This window comes from Cyprinodon tularosa, unplaced genomic scaffold, assembly GCF_016077235.1.
Source record: "Cyprinodon tularosa strain WSP-4 unplaced genomic scaffold, ASM1607723v1 ctg8, whole genome shotgun sequence".
Classification (NCBI taxonomy): domain Eukaryota; kingdom Metazoa; phylum Chordata; class Actinopteri; order Cyprinodontiformes; family Cyprinodontidae; genus Cyprinodon; species Cyprinodon tularosa.
In genome coordinates, this window is record NW_024039562.1 from 3,078,172 (window position 1) to 3,093,742 (window position 15,571).

Here is a 15,571-nt window from a genome sequence, read left to right on the forward strand (position 1 = left end):
TCTCCTGCTAAATGTCATTTTTTTTTTTTTATGTTGTTCTCAAAGACATTTTGAAGAAAGGCATTGGTGGAAAAAAAAACATCTTTTTATATGTCACAGAAAACCAATTCAGATGGTTGCAATATAAAACATTTTTAACATGATCTTTACGTGTATTAGGTGCTTTGCAGCTTCTCATATAGCTTTCCTCTTTAAGTCGAACTCAGAAGTAAGGAAACACACAGCTGCATCTTATCAATAAACAAATCCACACTATATGTTGTCTAAATGCCTATAAAATCTATGGATCTAGTTTTGCATCATTCCAGTTGAATGCAAAGCTCTGCCTCACAGCCATGGGATAAATATGTAATAGGATGGAATAGGAACATGTTCTGTATACGAACACTGCAATAGTTCGCCATAAAAAACCTTGTTCCCAGCAGACTAATTGTCTTCATCCTGCGGGCCGCACAGAGGAGACAAAGCCGAACGACCTAACCTGCTGGCAAGGAACACCATTCTACAAACTTTTATCTAAAGTTAGGTACAGTTTTCCTTCCACAGAGTCTAATGACCACAGCAAACACTAGAAACAGGCCGTCTGCATATTTCTTTCTTTGAGTTTTGCAGGAAAGGCTGGAACTAGAGAGCCAGCAGCAGGAATTGAATGAGCTGCTTTCTCTTACTACATCAGTTACAGAGCCTAAGACCACTACCACTGGTTGGCTTCGAAGAGAAGATCCCATTAAGGAGATGCCAGATTGTTAGTTCACTCAGCATGATAGCAAGGTCTTTATTTCCTCAGCAAAGCTTTATCTCCTTTTTTTAGTCTATGTAGATTTAAGCATCCCTTCCTCCAGGAACCAGTTTCTTCCTTGCTTCTTTGTATTCTGGCAGCAACAGAAGCATCAAATGTTAAATGAGCTGATGATGGGCTTTTATCGACACAGACCCACGTCCTTTACAGTGGTAAAAGTTAAAGAACTGATGCTGATATTGGACTCCTGTGAACATCTGGGTGTTCCCCTAACAATAAACTAGACTGGAAATACCAAGACTGATGCTCTCCAGAGGAAGGGTCAGAGCAGACTACCTGCTAAGGAGACTGAGACTTTGACAATAAATATACCTTTTTTCCTTTCCGCTGAACAGCTTAATTTTTTTCATATTCTAAATGTTAGTTTCCGACTTAGATTTGTCACAATTACATTTCCCAACGAAGACCCATTTAAAAGAATCTTGCATTTTAATCTAAATAAATTCTTTGTGTCTCTCCACAGACTGCGAGTTATATTCTGTTGTTGAATAGATATCAGACATGTGATTACTTTAACTGATTGAAGAGTTCAGCAAGATACTCTGCAAATTGTTATGAGCATATGATAAAAGGCAGGGAAGCTAAGCATGATAGTTGTTAGGCAAGCCTTCATCCTGTTTACAGCAAAACATATCAGGTTTCTAAGGACTATTCACAAATAACCAGAGCAGATGAGATGAAAATAAAGGTATGCTTTGTGCATGAAAATGGAACTCATCTCATGACATGGTTTCTTTTAGAAACTTTTTAATTGCAGTTTTTATTACAGATGGAAGTATGAGAATGCTTTGTGTTACTTTTTAAATACAAGTAGCATAAAATGAAACTTAAACTCTGGCATAAATGCCTGCCAATACTCTGATAAATCGTATTTATAATTCTGAGAAGTTTCCTTTTGCATGTTTTGTTAAATTAAACAATTAAATACAAATAAAGGGTCACCGTAGAAAACTGTATGTTATAAAACAGTAACATATGCAAGTTTATGTGTGGTTTGAGCAGCTCATTGAACAGTCTTATTGTAATGTTTTTACATCCCTTTCTCATTTCGACAAGATACCAATGGGCTCTGTGGAAACATTGATTGATTGATTGATTGATTGATTGATTGATTGATTGATTGATTGATTGATTGATTGATTGATTGGTTGGTTGATTGATTGATTGATTGAGAAATTTACTCATGACATCAGCTCAAATAGTCAAAAAGGGTTAGGTGCCAAAGGAAGAAAAAATTTTCCTGGAGTATATACAGTATAGAGTGCCTCCACACAGGGCTGCTTTGCAAATCTCTTATACGATTTATTTTATTTTTTGTGTCATGTTGTTGTGTATTGACTCTTTGTGTTGTGTATAATCTCTTTATGGACCATGAGTCTATTGACCAAAGCGATCAATCAACCAACACAGTACAATAGCTTTAGTCTGCCTTAACACAGTATGCAGAGAAATATATAAAATCCTTTAGAGTTTGATAAAGAAAACCATAAAAACTTTATTCGGACTTTTAATTTATGCTCTCTTCAGCGTAAAATTACACATTTTAAATTGATATCGGTAGTGACAATGTATCAGAATGTGTAGTAAATTCTCCATATGTCACTCTAAGTCCTTTTAAACAGAACAAATCCAAAACATTGGATTCAGCTCCCTCTGTATGTAGGGAGCTGAGAAGTAAATTGCTAGAGAGGTGATTTTATTCAAAATAAGAGCATTGAAAATTTCAACGAAAAAGGATGTGTATGAACGAAGCCGGAACTCATATTGCTCCGTATGACTAGGTAACTTGTTTCACACGGACATGTATAAGCGTCGGACTGAAAACACTTGATCTTTTCAAAGCAAAAAGAAAAGATGTTTCTGCGGTATAAACGTGCTTCTAGGCTACAAATTTGTTGACGCATTAAAGAACGTGTGTTTTATGATTCATGCACGGAAGTAGTCGTTTGAAAGTATTAATTTGTGGAAAATATGTTTGCCAAAGCGTTTCGGGTCAAATCCAATACTGTGCTGAAAGGATCAGACAGGTGAGCCACTGCTGCTAAGACATTTCTAATGTTTATACCTTCATAAACCTCCTATCTGTGCTGAGATTTTAGATGTTTTGAATGATCTGAATATAAATCCCAGCTTCTTCCCTGATAGGATAGGTTGGTATATTTAAATGATGTCGTGGTAATGGTTATTTTAATATTATAGTTTATTATTTAATTATTAGAAGGTTAGTATAGTAGTCAATATTTATGAAGATTGTTGCTATATAGAGAGTTTACTATAAGGTAGCTAATTATCTCATTAAAATCTCTTTATTATCATTTAGGAGGAAACTAAAAGTTGACCTGTCAGCAGCATTTCCTTCTCTTTCTGCCGATGATCTGTCTGAGCTGGTACCCAACAAAGAAGAAATTAATGTTGTCAAGATTTATGCGCACAAAGGAGAAGCTGTGACCCTTTATGTTCTTCATAAGAACCCTCTCTTCTTTGAACTGGAGAAAAGACTTTATCCTACAGGTAATTAAAGAAAAACAAAAAGAGTAAATGGAGATTAACGAGTAATAAATGTTTATTTTTCTCTCATCTTTCAGTGTATGTGCTTTGGCGATACCCTGCTCTCCTCCCAGTCTTCAGAACATGGGCCCCTGTGCTTCAGAAGTTGATCGGAGGGGCCGGTAAATTTCCCATTTCAGCATGGTGTGTGATATGTGTCTTAGTGTCTTAATTGAGATGAAAACAATGTTCTTTTCCCAAGATCTCATGCTGCCAGGTGTGGTGGTGCCTTCGTGTGGGCTCCCAGATGTGAAGCCAGGATCCTGCTGTGCTGTTGCCGTTGTCAATAATAGGTGTGTCACATAGAAAAGATGTGCGGATACTTTATTTCAACATTCCTCAAAGATATTAGTAAAACTGTGATCTTCTGGTTGTTGGCAGAGCTCCTGTTGCTGTTGGCAAGGCTGCAATGTCAAGCGCAGAGATGCACAGCTCGGGTATGAAAGGGAGAGGAGTGTGTGTTCTCCACACCTATATGGATTATCTCTGGTGAGTGGCTTTGTTTCAGAAAAGATCCACTAATCAAGCTTTTTTGAGTCATTGATGTTTTTTATGAAAAAGGAAAGTGTCATTTTCTTTCAATTTTAACCAGCTGAATAAATACTTTTTATAGGTTTTATGAAATATTGTCTTTAGATGTGAAGATGGTGGTTTGTAATGTCCAAGGTTAGACACAGGTGTCATTGTAAACACCAGAAAAGATAATCACTTTGTTTTAAAATATAGATATGGCTGCATTTTTTACATTTTATGCATTACACATTTTCAGGATGTAGATAAAATAAAGAGTTAGATAGTATTTATATTTAAATAAAGGACTGACAGTGCACGGCCTTCCAATCAATTTTTTCGTTAATCTGGCAGAAGGACTTTTGGCACAACCCTAATTAGAATTTACTGATGCTGACCTCCCACCTACTGAACAGCCAAGGCAAGACAAATGTCTTTGTGTAGCACAATTCAGTACATGGAAAATTAAAAGTGCTTTACATGAATTAAACTGGAGGTCTTCAACAGGGGGTCCGGGACCCCTAGGGGTTCCACGGAGGTCCTGCATAGGGGTCCCCCCTGCAGTTTATCCAATAATTGAAATGTCTTTGAATACACATTAACATGAATTTAGCACAATGTAGTACAAATGGAAGCAGAAGATGTCTTTGAGTCATCAATGCACACATTCAGCGTGGCACCGTTTCATTCACAACACCTGTCCCATCAATGAGGAATCCCAATCAGAAATACTTAATAATTCTAGGGCTAAATTACTTTCATTACATGACTCCATATGTTATAGAGTGACTGTAGGAGCAGTTTGATGTAACACAATTTCATACTATATATAATTAGGGGGTCTCCGCTTCATCTTGCCATCAGTTTGGGGGTCCTTGGCCTGGAAAGCGTTGAAGACCCCTGAAATAAACAAAAAAATGGTAGGAAAATAAAATAAAAATAAAAGCAAGTAAAGAAAGAAGATGATAAAAGCACGTAGTAAAACCAATAAAACAGTTGGACCACTGCCTTAAACTAATAATTCCTCAGTTAACCGTTTAACTTTAAGAGTCAAAGGCAGTTCTAAACAAATAGGTTTTTAACTTTGACTTGAAAGAACTCAGGCTTTCAGCACTTTTTCAGTCTTCTTGGGGTTTGTTCCAGATATGTTGAGCATAGGAACCATGCTCAGCTATGCTATGCTGCTTCTCCATGTTTGGTTCTAGTTCCAGGTTTACAGAGTAGCCTGGAACTAGAAGACCTGAGTGGTCAGGAAGGTTGATACACTGACAATAAATCTGTTATATATTGAGGTGTTGATCCATTCATTGGTTTATAGACTAAAATAAGGATTTTAAAGCTTATTCTCTGAGCTACAGGGAGCCAGTGGAAGCACTTCAGATCCAGGCTGATGTAGTCTACTTTCTTAGTTCTACTGAGAACACGGGCAATAACATTTTGGATCAGCTGTAGCTGCCGGATGGACTTTTTTGGTTGTAATAATCCATTCTACTAAAGAAAAGACTATAAACACTATATGTTTTTGTTGCCCTTTTTTAAGATATTGCCTCAAATCTGAGGTGTTTTTCTCCTTACTACTGCTGGATCCTTGACTATCTGTAAAACTTCAGAGGCTTTATCAAACAGTTGTAACATCCTTCATGAAGTGGCTCCACACCTGGTTGGTCCCCTCTGCCTGTGAAATACATATATGATCATTTAATGTATTTTGATAATTAGATTTCAGTTCTACAGATGAGCCTTTCAAAAAAATGAAATAACTGCAAACAGTCTAAAGTGATAACACACAGCCAAAAGGGAGTTTTGTTTGTATCCAGTTCATTTTAAATTTTCTAAATTTGCCATATTTACGAGCAAATTGAAAGTTCCATCCTCTGCTGAACACAAGGAACTAAACTAGATTTAAATAGCGATGCTGCAGCTTTTATAACATCCAAACAAGATTATAACCAAATACAAAATTGTTCAAATTATGTAAAAATTAGTTTAATGAAAACATTAACTTCTGAATTTATGAGCCTCGGAACAGTCTGCATGTCTGTAAGTGCAGTGGGACACAATATTATAATCTTATCTTCCTTCTAAAGTTCTGTTATTTCACAAGAGCTAAAATGTACACAGAGGTAAAATGCTAAGATGTTCAGCAAAACTAGCGCATATAAAACTTGTCTGCTCTCCTTAAAGCGCACTGATGGCGTGTTTCCATGAGGATGTCTGTTGTCATGGGGCACTAAAGTGTAGTTTTACATAATCCCAGTTTACCATGGACTAAATTGCTCACCTTCTACCTCTTCGTCCACCTCCATGCTTACGCCAGCAGCAGCTGTGTGAGCGTGTGTGTTTATGGGGAGGGGCAGTGCAGATAGAGCTCACAGAGGGGAGGGGTGGCACAGAGCAGCTCAGTAAGAGAGGGGCAGAGGAGCCGAATCAGCGTGTGGCCAAAGTTTCTTTCAGATGTTTCCAGCAAAAATATAATTTTTATGTCGGCCACATTTTGGCTGATGTGAATTAATGAGCCAGGCACTAAACCGGCTGATAAACCAGCCTGCCGATTAATCGGTTCTAATATCTTAGGGGAAACCTGCTATCATGTCTATCTTCATTTTGCTGTTATGTTCCCTGTTCCTCTCATCTCATGCAGGTGTTGAATTAGACTTCTAGGAGTTACTGTATATCTTCTCTTCTATTTTTCCTGTTTTATTTTCTCTCTTTTATTGCACTCTTTCCTGTCTCTGTCTTTCTCTCTCCCCTTAGTTCTTATCCCCTCACCTCCCTTTCCGTCTCTGTGTCCTACCATAATGATCTGCATGTGAAAGCTAATCTGTTGGGCTGTAATATAGCTCTGCAACATCGATTCCGTGAGCTATGTTGGAAAAACGGCACGCAGAACAAAAAAAAGGGAGGAGTTCAGGAACTCAATGTAATTCCACGAGGGAGATATTTGTATATGCACATGTTTGAAAAGTCTGGATGTGTCATCTCTTGGCCGAGGTGTAGAAGAAGACATACTTTCACTGTTACATGAAAGAAAACTTTTTAGGATTTTAAGAATCCAGCAACCACCAAGTGAAAGAAACGGGGCACTGATGTCACATCTGCGTCATTTTCACAACATGGGAATTGAATAAATCATTTTTGAAAGCTTTACTTTGGTTTTCAGCTGGTCAAATCGATGAGCTAAAGGCCTAACCCGAACTATTCTAGATTACTGACTGCTGATGAAAGATTTTTGACTGGACCTTTAACAAGATCTTAGACTGTCTTAATATACTTGGGTCTTATATTGGGCTAAACAATAAATCAGAATGTTTTCAAACAGTAAAATATAAGGGACAATTAATCGTATTAATCATGATTAATAATCTTTAAGTAATTTACTAATGGATTAATCATTAACTGGAGTATAGAGCCTCTAAAACATGCCTTTGCTGACAGAGTAACCCACTTATAGCAGTAATTATACCAAAATTGTCAGAAAAAACAAAAACAAAAAGCATATATAAACATTTTGCATTTAAAATAAAAACAAAAAACAAAAAACTTTTTCATCTGTAAATATGCTCTATCCAAAACTTCTTAAGTGGAAAAGTTAAACTCTCACCTGGTTTAGTTTGGAGAAACTCTTCTTTAAGGAACTTTTGGCTTTTAGATTGTCAATTGAAAAAAATATTGACAGATTAATCAGTTAACCCTTATATGCAACCATATAAATTATATCGGCCATGTAATTCTTAATCAAATCTAATATATTATGGATTCATTGCATTTAGTTTGATTAGATTGTTTATTTCTGTTAAATTTTAATGATTATGGCTTATTGATTATTATTTTATCAGTTAAAACATCAAAGCACAGCAATGCTATGGAGAATAGGGCATGTAAGGACAGGCTGGAAATTGAAATCAGCATTTCTGTAAAATGTGTCAATAGATGACTGCTGACTTTAGACATGGTAAAAATATTGAACCAACAGATTACATAGTACAGTAAACTGCTGATCAATTGTCCACAGTTTTGTCTTCTTCTTAGCCAAAGTAAGGAGCTTCTGATGATCAATCTGGTTCCAGAGTGCCTTCATACTCAGACTGCTTCATTTGTTGCCCATCTGTGAAATATGTCTCTGCGTTGTGTCCACTGGCTCATCGAACGAGTTATAGTGCAAAGTGGAAGTAAATGACTCAATGCAATTAAAGATTTCAGTTGCGTCCTCCTTAAGATCCAGTTTCTTATATTTATTTGGCTAACTGAGCCACTGGAAATTATTCTTTCAAAGGTGGCATCATTTCACCCAATCTGACCTCAGAAAGTTGTAAAATAGGGCAAAATTAGTTACAGACACTTTGGAAATGTTTAGATCTTTAGTGATGATCAAATCTAAAATATGTTCCTTGTTGTGTTCCTTTGCTGTTTAATAGTCTAAACTAAACTAAAACTCAAATAATATGTTATATAGTTCTATTGCATCTCTATCTTTAGGGTTTTTAGTATTGTTGTTAGTGTCCCATAATATTTAAATGGTGACAATCGACACATCACAGATAAAACATTGAAATTATTGAAAAAGTTTGGTTTGGACTTTACTTTTTTTTATATGTTTAAGATCGTTGTGTTTTATAACATTTATACAATTTTATATTTTTGTAAGACACAGAATTTTAGGTTTTGGTTTTCTGTAAGTCATAAGTATTACAGTATAAGCAAATCAATAGTGGGTACAGCATCTAAAATCACCTGACTTGGAAAAGCAACAAAAAAAAAAAACTACTTTAAAAACTTAACTCTGAACTTGAATGAACATTGCTTCTCAACTCATGCTCCATTTTTTTAAAATATATATATGTTTTAAAAGAATTGAGCAAAATAATTAAAAAGCACAAATTAAAATAACATTTTTTGCCATTTATATAAATATCTGGAGGTAATTCTGGAAGCAAGAACACAGGAAAGGCAGTGTTAACACAAGTGGTGAACTTTGCACTGTGGTATTGGTGGTGGTTTTGTTTTATATCCCTTTTTGGCCTTACTTCATACTGTCACCATATGTTAAATCACGCTGGATTTCTTTTATTTGACAGGGCATTCGGAGATAAATCAAACCCTCCCTCTTTACCAGACGAAGATGATAAAGTTGAAGATTCAAACCACGAGAAAAGTGAAGTTGATGAGAAAGAAGATGGAGAATATGATGTTGGAAAGGGTACGGAGGAGCAGCAGAGCTCTGATGAAACTATCACTGATCAAATTTGTTGTGGCTTAGAGGAGCTGAGTGTCACTGAGAAGAAGGAAGACCAAGTGGAAGGCAGCAACGGAAACGAAGAGGAAAACCAGGATGAACAGAAAACTCCACAAGGTAGGTTCTAGCTGTGTCTCTAAAGAAAATAAGTTTTTTTTTTTTAACGTTAGAAAATACATTCCTGCTCTTATACCCTTTTTTTACAGAGGAAATGGATGCTCTGCTGCTGCAGTGCTTCCTGCATGCTCTGAAAAGCAAGGTTAAGAAGTCAGAGCTTCCTCTGCTCACTAGTACATTTCTACGCAACCACATGTTCTCCTGCTGGTATAGTATTCACATTCTATTCAGACTTGCTGAGAACAACCTAAAATGAGCACTTCTGAGACAATCTTTTGTTTTCCAGTCCAAGTGGAAAGCAGCTTGATATCAAGAAATCCAGCTATAAAAAGGTACAAAATATCCCCAGGGTAATGCTAACTCATGGATATGGGACACTCTTGTCACTCGTCGTATGTTCTACCGTTCCAAAAGCTGTCCAGGTTTCTACAAGTCATGCAGCAGCAGAATAATCTTGTTCAAGTGAAAGAACTCAGCAAGGGTGTGGAGAGCATTGTGGAGGTGGACTGGAAAAATCCACAGTGAGTTAAACCCTGTCTGGGCTTCGGCTTATTAATGTTTTATACATTTCTGCAACTTTCACCCCTTTAAATTCTCCCTTTGAATTACTAAACATTTGACAGACTGCGGTCCTTCAGCATTCCAGAAGAGGCAGGTGTTGACAAAACAGATGTGCAGGGTGGAGGAGAAGGGGAAGCCCAGTACCACCCTCCAGAGATCACTACTCTATACTCTGTTTCTGCTCGTTTGGAGCCACTGTTCTTGGATGCAAATAAGAGGTCTGTGTGTGTTTGTGTGTCCCCTTTGAAGTCTTCTCACCCCTGACTCCTGCAGGATCATGTTATCATGGTTCAGGCAGCAGGTGGCCATCACAGCGAGGGCTGGAGCTGGTGTTTACCTAGAGGAGATACTGCAGGACCCCAGCAGGGACAGGGTCTGGGGTTTGCTTAAACTGACATCAACCTCTCCTCTCTCTTGTAAAGGGATAAGTTAATATGGCCTAGGTAAAAGTCAAATAAATATTAGTCTTTATAGACCTGAAGACCACCTTTTTGTTCTGCTTTTCCTTTGTTGTGGAGCCATATACTTTTCTACTTACACTTTCAAGGAAATATAAAGCTTTAAATCCACAAAGAAAGCAGACAAATTGCTTTCTTTGTTGTTCTTGGAACATACACATTACATAGAAGCAGTGCATAGCAAAGAGTATGAAATGGGCCCCTTGTAACAACTACTGTTAGTTTATTGGCCTGTTTGTATGAACTATCTTAAAAAAAGACAGAAGATTACTGGATGAGTTTCTATGGTTTAGAAATAACTAAATAAAAGACGATGGAAATTAGCTCAATTTCTGATAGTTCTGGTCATCAGTCTGCTTGCTTTGATTATGTACTCAAACTTAAATGCAAAATGGCTTTTTGTAATTTAAATATACATTTACATTTTTCTTGTACAACAGAGAAATTGGATGCATATTTTCAGTTGGGATGAGGTCAAGACCATTCCTTAAGCTTAATGTTGGCCTGTGGTTTCCAAACTTTCCCTGCTGGGCCCCCCTTCGGTTTACGAGAAAGTCACCATCCCCTAACCACCCCCCACCCCTTTTAACCAAACTTCTTCTATCGTTGGAAGAGTGAACTCCAGTAAACCATGCAATAAAATAAACTACAATCTCCTTTATATCACAAAATTGCGTTTTAAGACTAATCATTTAAAGTTTAGCAGTTTATTTTACTGTAGCTTTGAATACAGATTATTTAGAAAAGGCCTCTCAAAATGAGTCATCTATTCAGCATTTTTTTCTAACACCCTGCAATCAAAGTGAGATTGAATACTTGGAAAGAGGAAAATGCAACATAAATTGACACCTTAGATAAACTAATTTGTGTTGTGATTTACGTTGACTAACTAAATCCCTCCTGAAGAACTTGTCTGATGCCAGAAAGAACACAGATTCATCTATTTGCTACTAGATGGGTAGAAAAAGATGGAGCAGAACTTGTGTCATGGTTTACGTGACATGACATTCAGCCCAGTTGGATGGGAAAAAAGATCCCAAACACTCATCAGACTGGTTTTGGGACTCCCCTGACTTTAGCCCTAGTAAAAATATTTTTGACCATCCTTCACAGTTGCTCCATCAGATCAATCTTTATCATCTCAATTTTTTCTTAAAGGAATATAAATTTAAATAGACTGCAGTGCTTACATTACAATCAGGGGTTGTTAATGGCTTCTTGTAGTGTTGGATTTTTCACAGTTCGCTAAAGGATGTTTAATCTGGCCTGGAGAAAAACCATAATTAAAGGCACACCATGTAACTATTGGCCACTAGAGGCGCTAGACCTGTAACTGCCCATATTTTGCTTCTATTAAAAATCAAAAATAATAACAGATATAGGACTGTACAGTATACTCAGAGCAAAGTGTTAACTTACCAGTCTAATAATAAAGTTGAGGAAAGACAATTGGCTTTACACCCGGCTTCTTCTTTCAGCCTATGGCAACGAACAAACTCTTTTCCCTGATCGACTCTTGTTTTTCCTTGCGCACAAACCTGTTCACATTTTCTCTTTTTAGCTTCCTCAGTGGGTTTAAAGTTTTTCCTTGCCTCAGCCATGACCAGTAGTAGAGCAAAAGCCTTAGCTCTCCATGATGATATAAGAGCCTGTGGCCATAAAGCAATACGGCGCTTTCTTCAATACGACGGTGCTTCTTCTCCCAACTTAAATAGCCGGTATTTCAAAAGTGGAGCCCCGCTCGTAGCATTGATAGTGTCAAGTGCTGTATATTGGCCTGAGGAAGTAATTAAAATAACTTATATGCCTCAACTCTTTAGGTCACAAAGTCCATGGTTAGCATTTAATTAATACTTAAAAGGATAATTACAAATAATGTTTTGCTCTCAACAGGGTGTTAAGCCCTGTAATAAACCCTACAGCACTTCCCTCACATATTCCTGCAGGAATTTAGGGTATGATTTTAACTGTTGAAGCAAACGGCAAATGTATTTTTCCATCTTTTAAGAATAAAAAGGATTGACATCTCGGAATATTTGTGACGTTCTCTCTGTTTAAGGGGCTGATGTTTGCTTTGATCCCGTTTAGGAAAGGAGCAATAATGCATCCTGCTGAAGTCAGAAGTGCAATCACTGAATATGTGAAGAAAAATGAGCTGGTGGATGAAAACAATAAAAAGTAAGTTTCTTATTAAATTTGGTTATGTTTTGCAAACTAATGCAATTATGTCATCAAATGTAGTAAACTTGATATTTGAGTCTTTACAGATTATTACATGATTCAGTTTTTATGTGTCTGTTTTTTTTTTTTTTTGTCTGCACAGATTTAAAGAGAATATATAACTGTTATTGTACAGCTAAAAAATGCACCATCCCTGCTAGGTTAAAATAGTTCTGACCCTTTGACCATGTAATGCCATTACAATCTAAAAAGGTAAAAATGTCACACTAAAGATGTCTCTCAATACGTCTTTTCATGTTGCGGAAGTAAGTTCTTCTCAAGATGTCTTGAAAGAACTCTGTAATTGGATCAAATCTATTTGCGACCTGACAGAGTGTAGCGACTCCTCATGCTCCTTGTTTAGGTCCCACCATTTAACCAAGCCTCTTTTAATTTTTTTTTTTACCAGTTACGTGAGGATAAACCCTTCTCTGTGCGACTGCTTACTGGATAAATCAGAATACCAAGAGGTGGAGTCTCTCAAATGGGATGACCTCTTTAGCAGGTAAACAATCAAATTATGATTATGAAATTTCATGTTGATGTCGTTATGCCCTGATTTTGCCTGCATGTCTTGTTTAACTGGTTTAAAAAAATTTCTAACTGTTATGATGCTGCATGCACCGGTGATTGATGACTTGATGGTGTGGATGAAACGCTGAGGAATTTGATGTTGAGGTTACATCTCATTAAATTAGACAACCTGTAAAACTGTTTTTTTTATTCTAAAATTCAGTTAAAGGTATATAGAATGATCTTTTATTTTTGGGTGGGTCATCAAAATACTTGGTCCTCCTAATTATCAATTATTCTGGTGATATGTTTAAGTAAGGCCGTCAGCTTTTTTTTTCTGTGCATGCGAGCTTTCAGGCATGTATGTGGTAAGCTACCGTTTCAGACAGTCAGTGAAACTCACCTTTCTCACCATAGTTCTTTAAAAAAGGCCAAGGGTCATAAGAAAAAAGTGTTGACGAAGTGTATGAGAAGAAAAGTAAGGCCTCAGAAGAGGCAGTTATATCCCGGAATGCTTTATGGTATTTGCTGTCACAGTGGCCCGCTCCCAGCGACTAATAACAAAGATGGCGCCGTCACCGCGCATTGAAGGAGGAGCTACGTGACCAACAGGGTGCAAAAAGTAGCCATCCGTCCGAGCGATCAAGTTAACTGAGTTCACTATAAAGTCCACTATATAGTCCCCGCTCTATGTATATAGTGATTACGAGATTTAGGGGTTAGAGTGGATGTTCGGACAAAGTAAGCTTGTATGAGCTATGAGAACAGCAACTTTTAAACTGAGCATGCACAAGGAGAAATGGACCCGTGCATGCTCTCGTGTTCAATAGGCGTTCCCTTTCGGGAGCGTGTACAGGGTTGTGCATGTGCATTTTTTTTTTAAGTGGAGAGGGTGGGTCTTGTAAAAAAATTGCGAAAATCCTTCACTATACCTTTTAAGAAATGGAAATTAGACAGATAGGTGGGTCAGCTCCGGCTTCAAGGCAGCAATTGGTCGTCACTGTTAGGAGCTATATATCTTGTTGATGAGCTATGATTGATGGGAGATGGACAGACGGCATGGGGCTTTGTCTGCTGTAATGCATGCACTGCTCTGGTGTGTTGTGTTGAAGAAAGATCTGAACCAAATAGTAAAGTTCTTCATTCACAGGTCTGTCTACATTCAGACCAATACGTTTAGTCATGAAATACGGCTCTAGACCAAAAGAGTGAGATCCTGGATACAGGCGGATGAAACAAGCTTTCTCTGCAGATGCTCCTACGCATCCAAAAGACTTAGTTGGGGGGATTTGGATATCTTTAAGTCTGTATGAGTTGGGAATGCCTCAGGATCCCCCAGTATGAGCTGTAGGGTGGAGATGGACGGACGGAGTTAAAATGGGGGGGTGATATCTCTGTCTGCCGGTTTTATTCCATATCATCATCTTTTTCACAGGGCATTGGGAAAAATGCAAGAGTGCTATCAGGTTGTGTTTCCTGGACAAGCCCCAGTTGTGAAGAAAGGTCACATTGAGCCAATAGACATCTTTGTAGCTTCTAGAGGTTCTAACAAGAAGGTAACTAGTTTTAAAAAAGTTTTAAGAAACCAATAGCTGTAGACTTGTTTAGATATTTAAAGTCTTACTGTTTTTTTTTTCAAATTTTATATTTTGAGAGTTTTAAAATCTATAGTTTAAAAGAAAATGAACTACTTGTATCTTGCTCTTAGTGGGTGAATGGAATGGACTTTGATGACCTAAACATGAATCCCTTGCATGTCTGAAATAAGCATTTTTTTCCTGCTCTGTTATCAATAAAAGGCTTTCATAATTCAGGTTTATTAGGGTTTTTCTGTATTTTTGTTTGTATATTTATGTCTGTAGGTGACTCTAATAAAAAATCTGGAAGTGTATGGTTTGGATCCTGCAGTAGTTGCCTCTGCCTTGCAGCACAGAGTCCAGGCCAGCACCGTCTTACAGCTCCTCCCTGGAGCTAAAGACAGAGTCCTGGTCCAGATCCAAGGCAACCAGGTTCATCAGGTTGGAAGTCTGTTGCTTGGTAAGAACCTTTTTTAATAGTTAGTAGTAATGTAATGTAATATAACGTAACGTCCCATATTTATTTACAAAATTGAGTTATGATATCCCTTTTGTAATTGAATTTCAGATCATTATCAGATCCCTCGCAAATACATCCAGGGACTGGACAAAGCTGCAAAAAGCGGAAAGAAGAAGTAGAATTCAACTCTGCTGACACTTTTCACCGTATTCTAAGCCTCATTATCATATTTGGTGTATTTTTGCTCATTCTTTTAATAAATTGAATTCCGTATCACTTCCTGATGTTAAGTTAAATTGTTTCTACCTTCCTTCAAGCTTTTGGCTGCAGCTTTAACTTTGGGATCCAAGTCGGACGTTATTGATGAGTTCAGCTAAACCAGAACAGATTTTGTTTTCTTTGCAAGGTTATTTCTGGTGAAACATTAAATATATATACTTTTCTTTCAATATAAGTGCCGCTTTTAGTGATTTATGAAGAATAAAAAAAAAACACACGAAAAAGAACAGCCCAGAAGATGCTGTGCATTCTCAATATGGGAGCATGTCTCCAGAGTTAATGTATATGTTTTGATCA

At 37.2% G+C, this 15,571-nt stretch overlaps 1 protein-coding gene across 1 annotated transcript; it reads left to right on the forward strand.

Moving 5' to 3' along the window:
* The first annotated feature begins 2,601 nt into the window (after positions 1-2,601).
* On the forward strand, positions 2,602-15,271 carry eif2d (eukaryotic translation initiation factor 2D). Its single transcript, XM_038271312.1, has 15 exons — positions 2,602-2,826; positions 3,120-3,310; positions 3,385-3,468; positions 3,549-3,639; positions 3,728-3,835; positions 8,932-9,206; positions 9,296-9,413; positions 9,493-9,538; positions 9,621-9,727; positions 9,830-9,985; positions 12,314-12,403; positions 12,855-12,950; positions 14,394-14,514; positions 14,821-14,995; positions 15,104-15,271. Exons 1-15 carry the CDS (start codon positions 2,771-2,773, stop codon positions 15,172-15,174), a joined length of 1,785 nt encoding a protein of 594 aa, XP_038127240.1. The 5' UTR covers positions 2,602-2,770; the 3' UTR covers positions 15,175-15,271.
* Positions 15,272-15,571: the final 300 nt, after the last annotated feature.

Excerpts from the sequence above, each read along its gene's own strand:
- eif2d (XM_038271312.1), top strand. The coding sequence starts at position 2,771 with ATGTTTGCCAAAGCGTTTCGGGTCAAATCCAATACTGTGCTGAAAGGA. Across the intron at positions 14,515-14,820 it reads CTAGAGGTTCTAACAAGAAG|GTGACTCTAATAAAAAATCT; the intron begins GTAACTAGTTTT and ends TTATGTCTGTAG. Across the intron at positions 14,996-15,103 it reads GGTTGGAAGTCTGTTGCTTG|ATCATTATCAGATCCCTCGC; the intron begins GTAAGAACCTTT and ends ATTGAATTTCAG.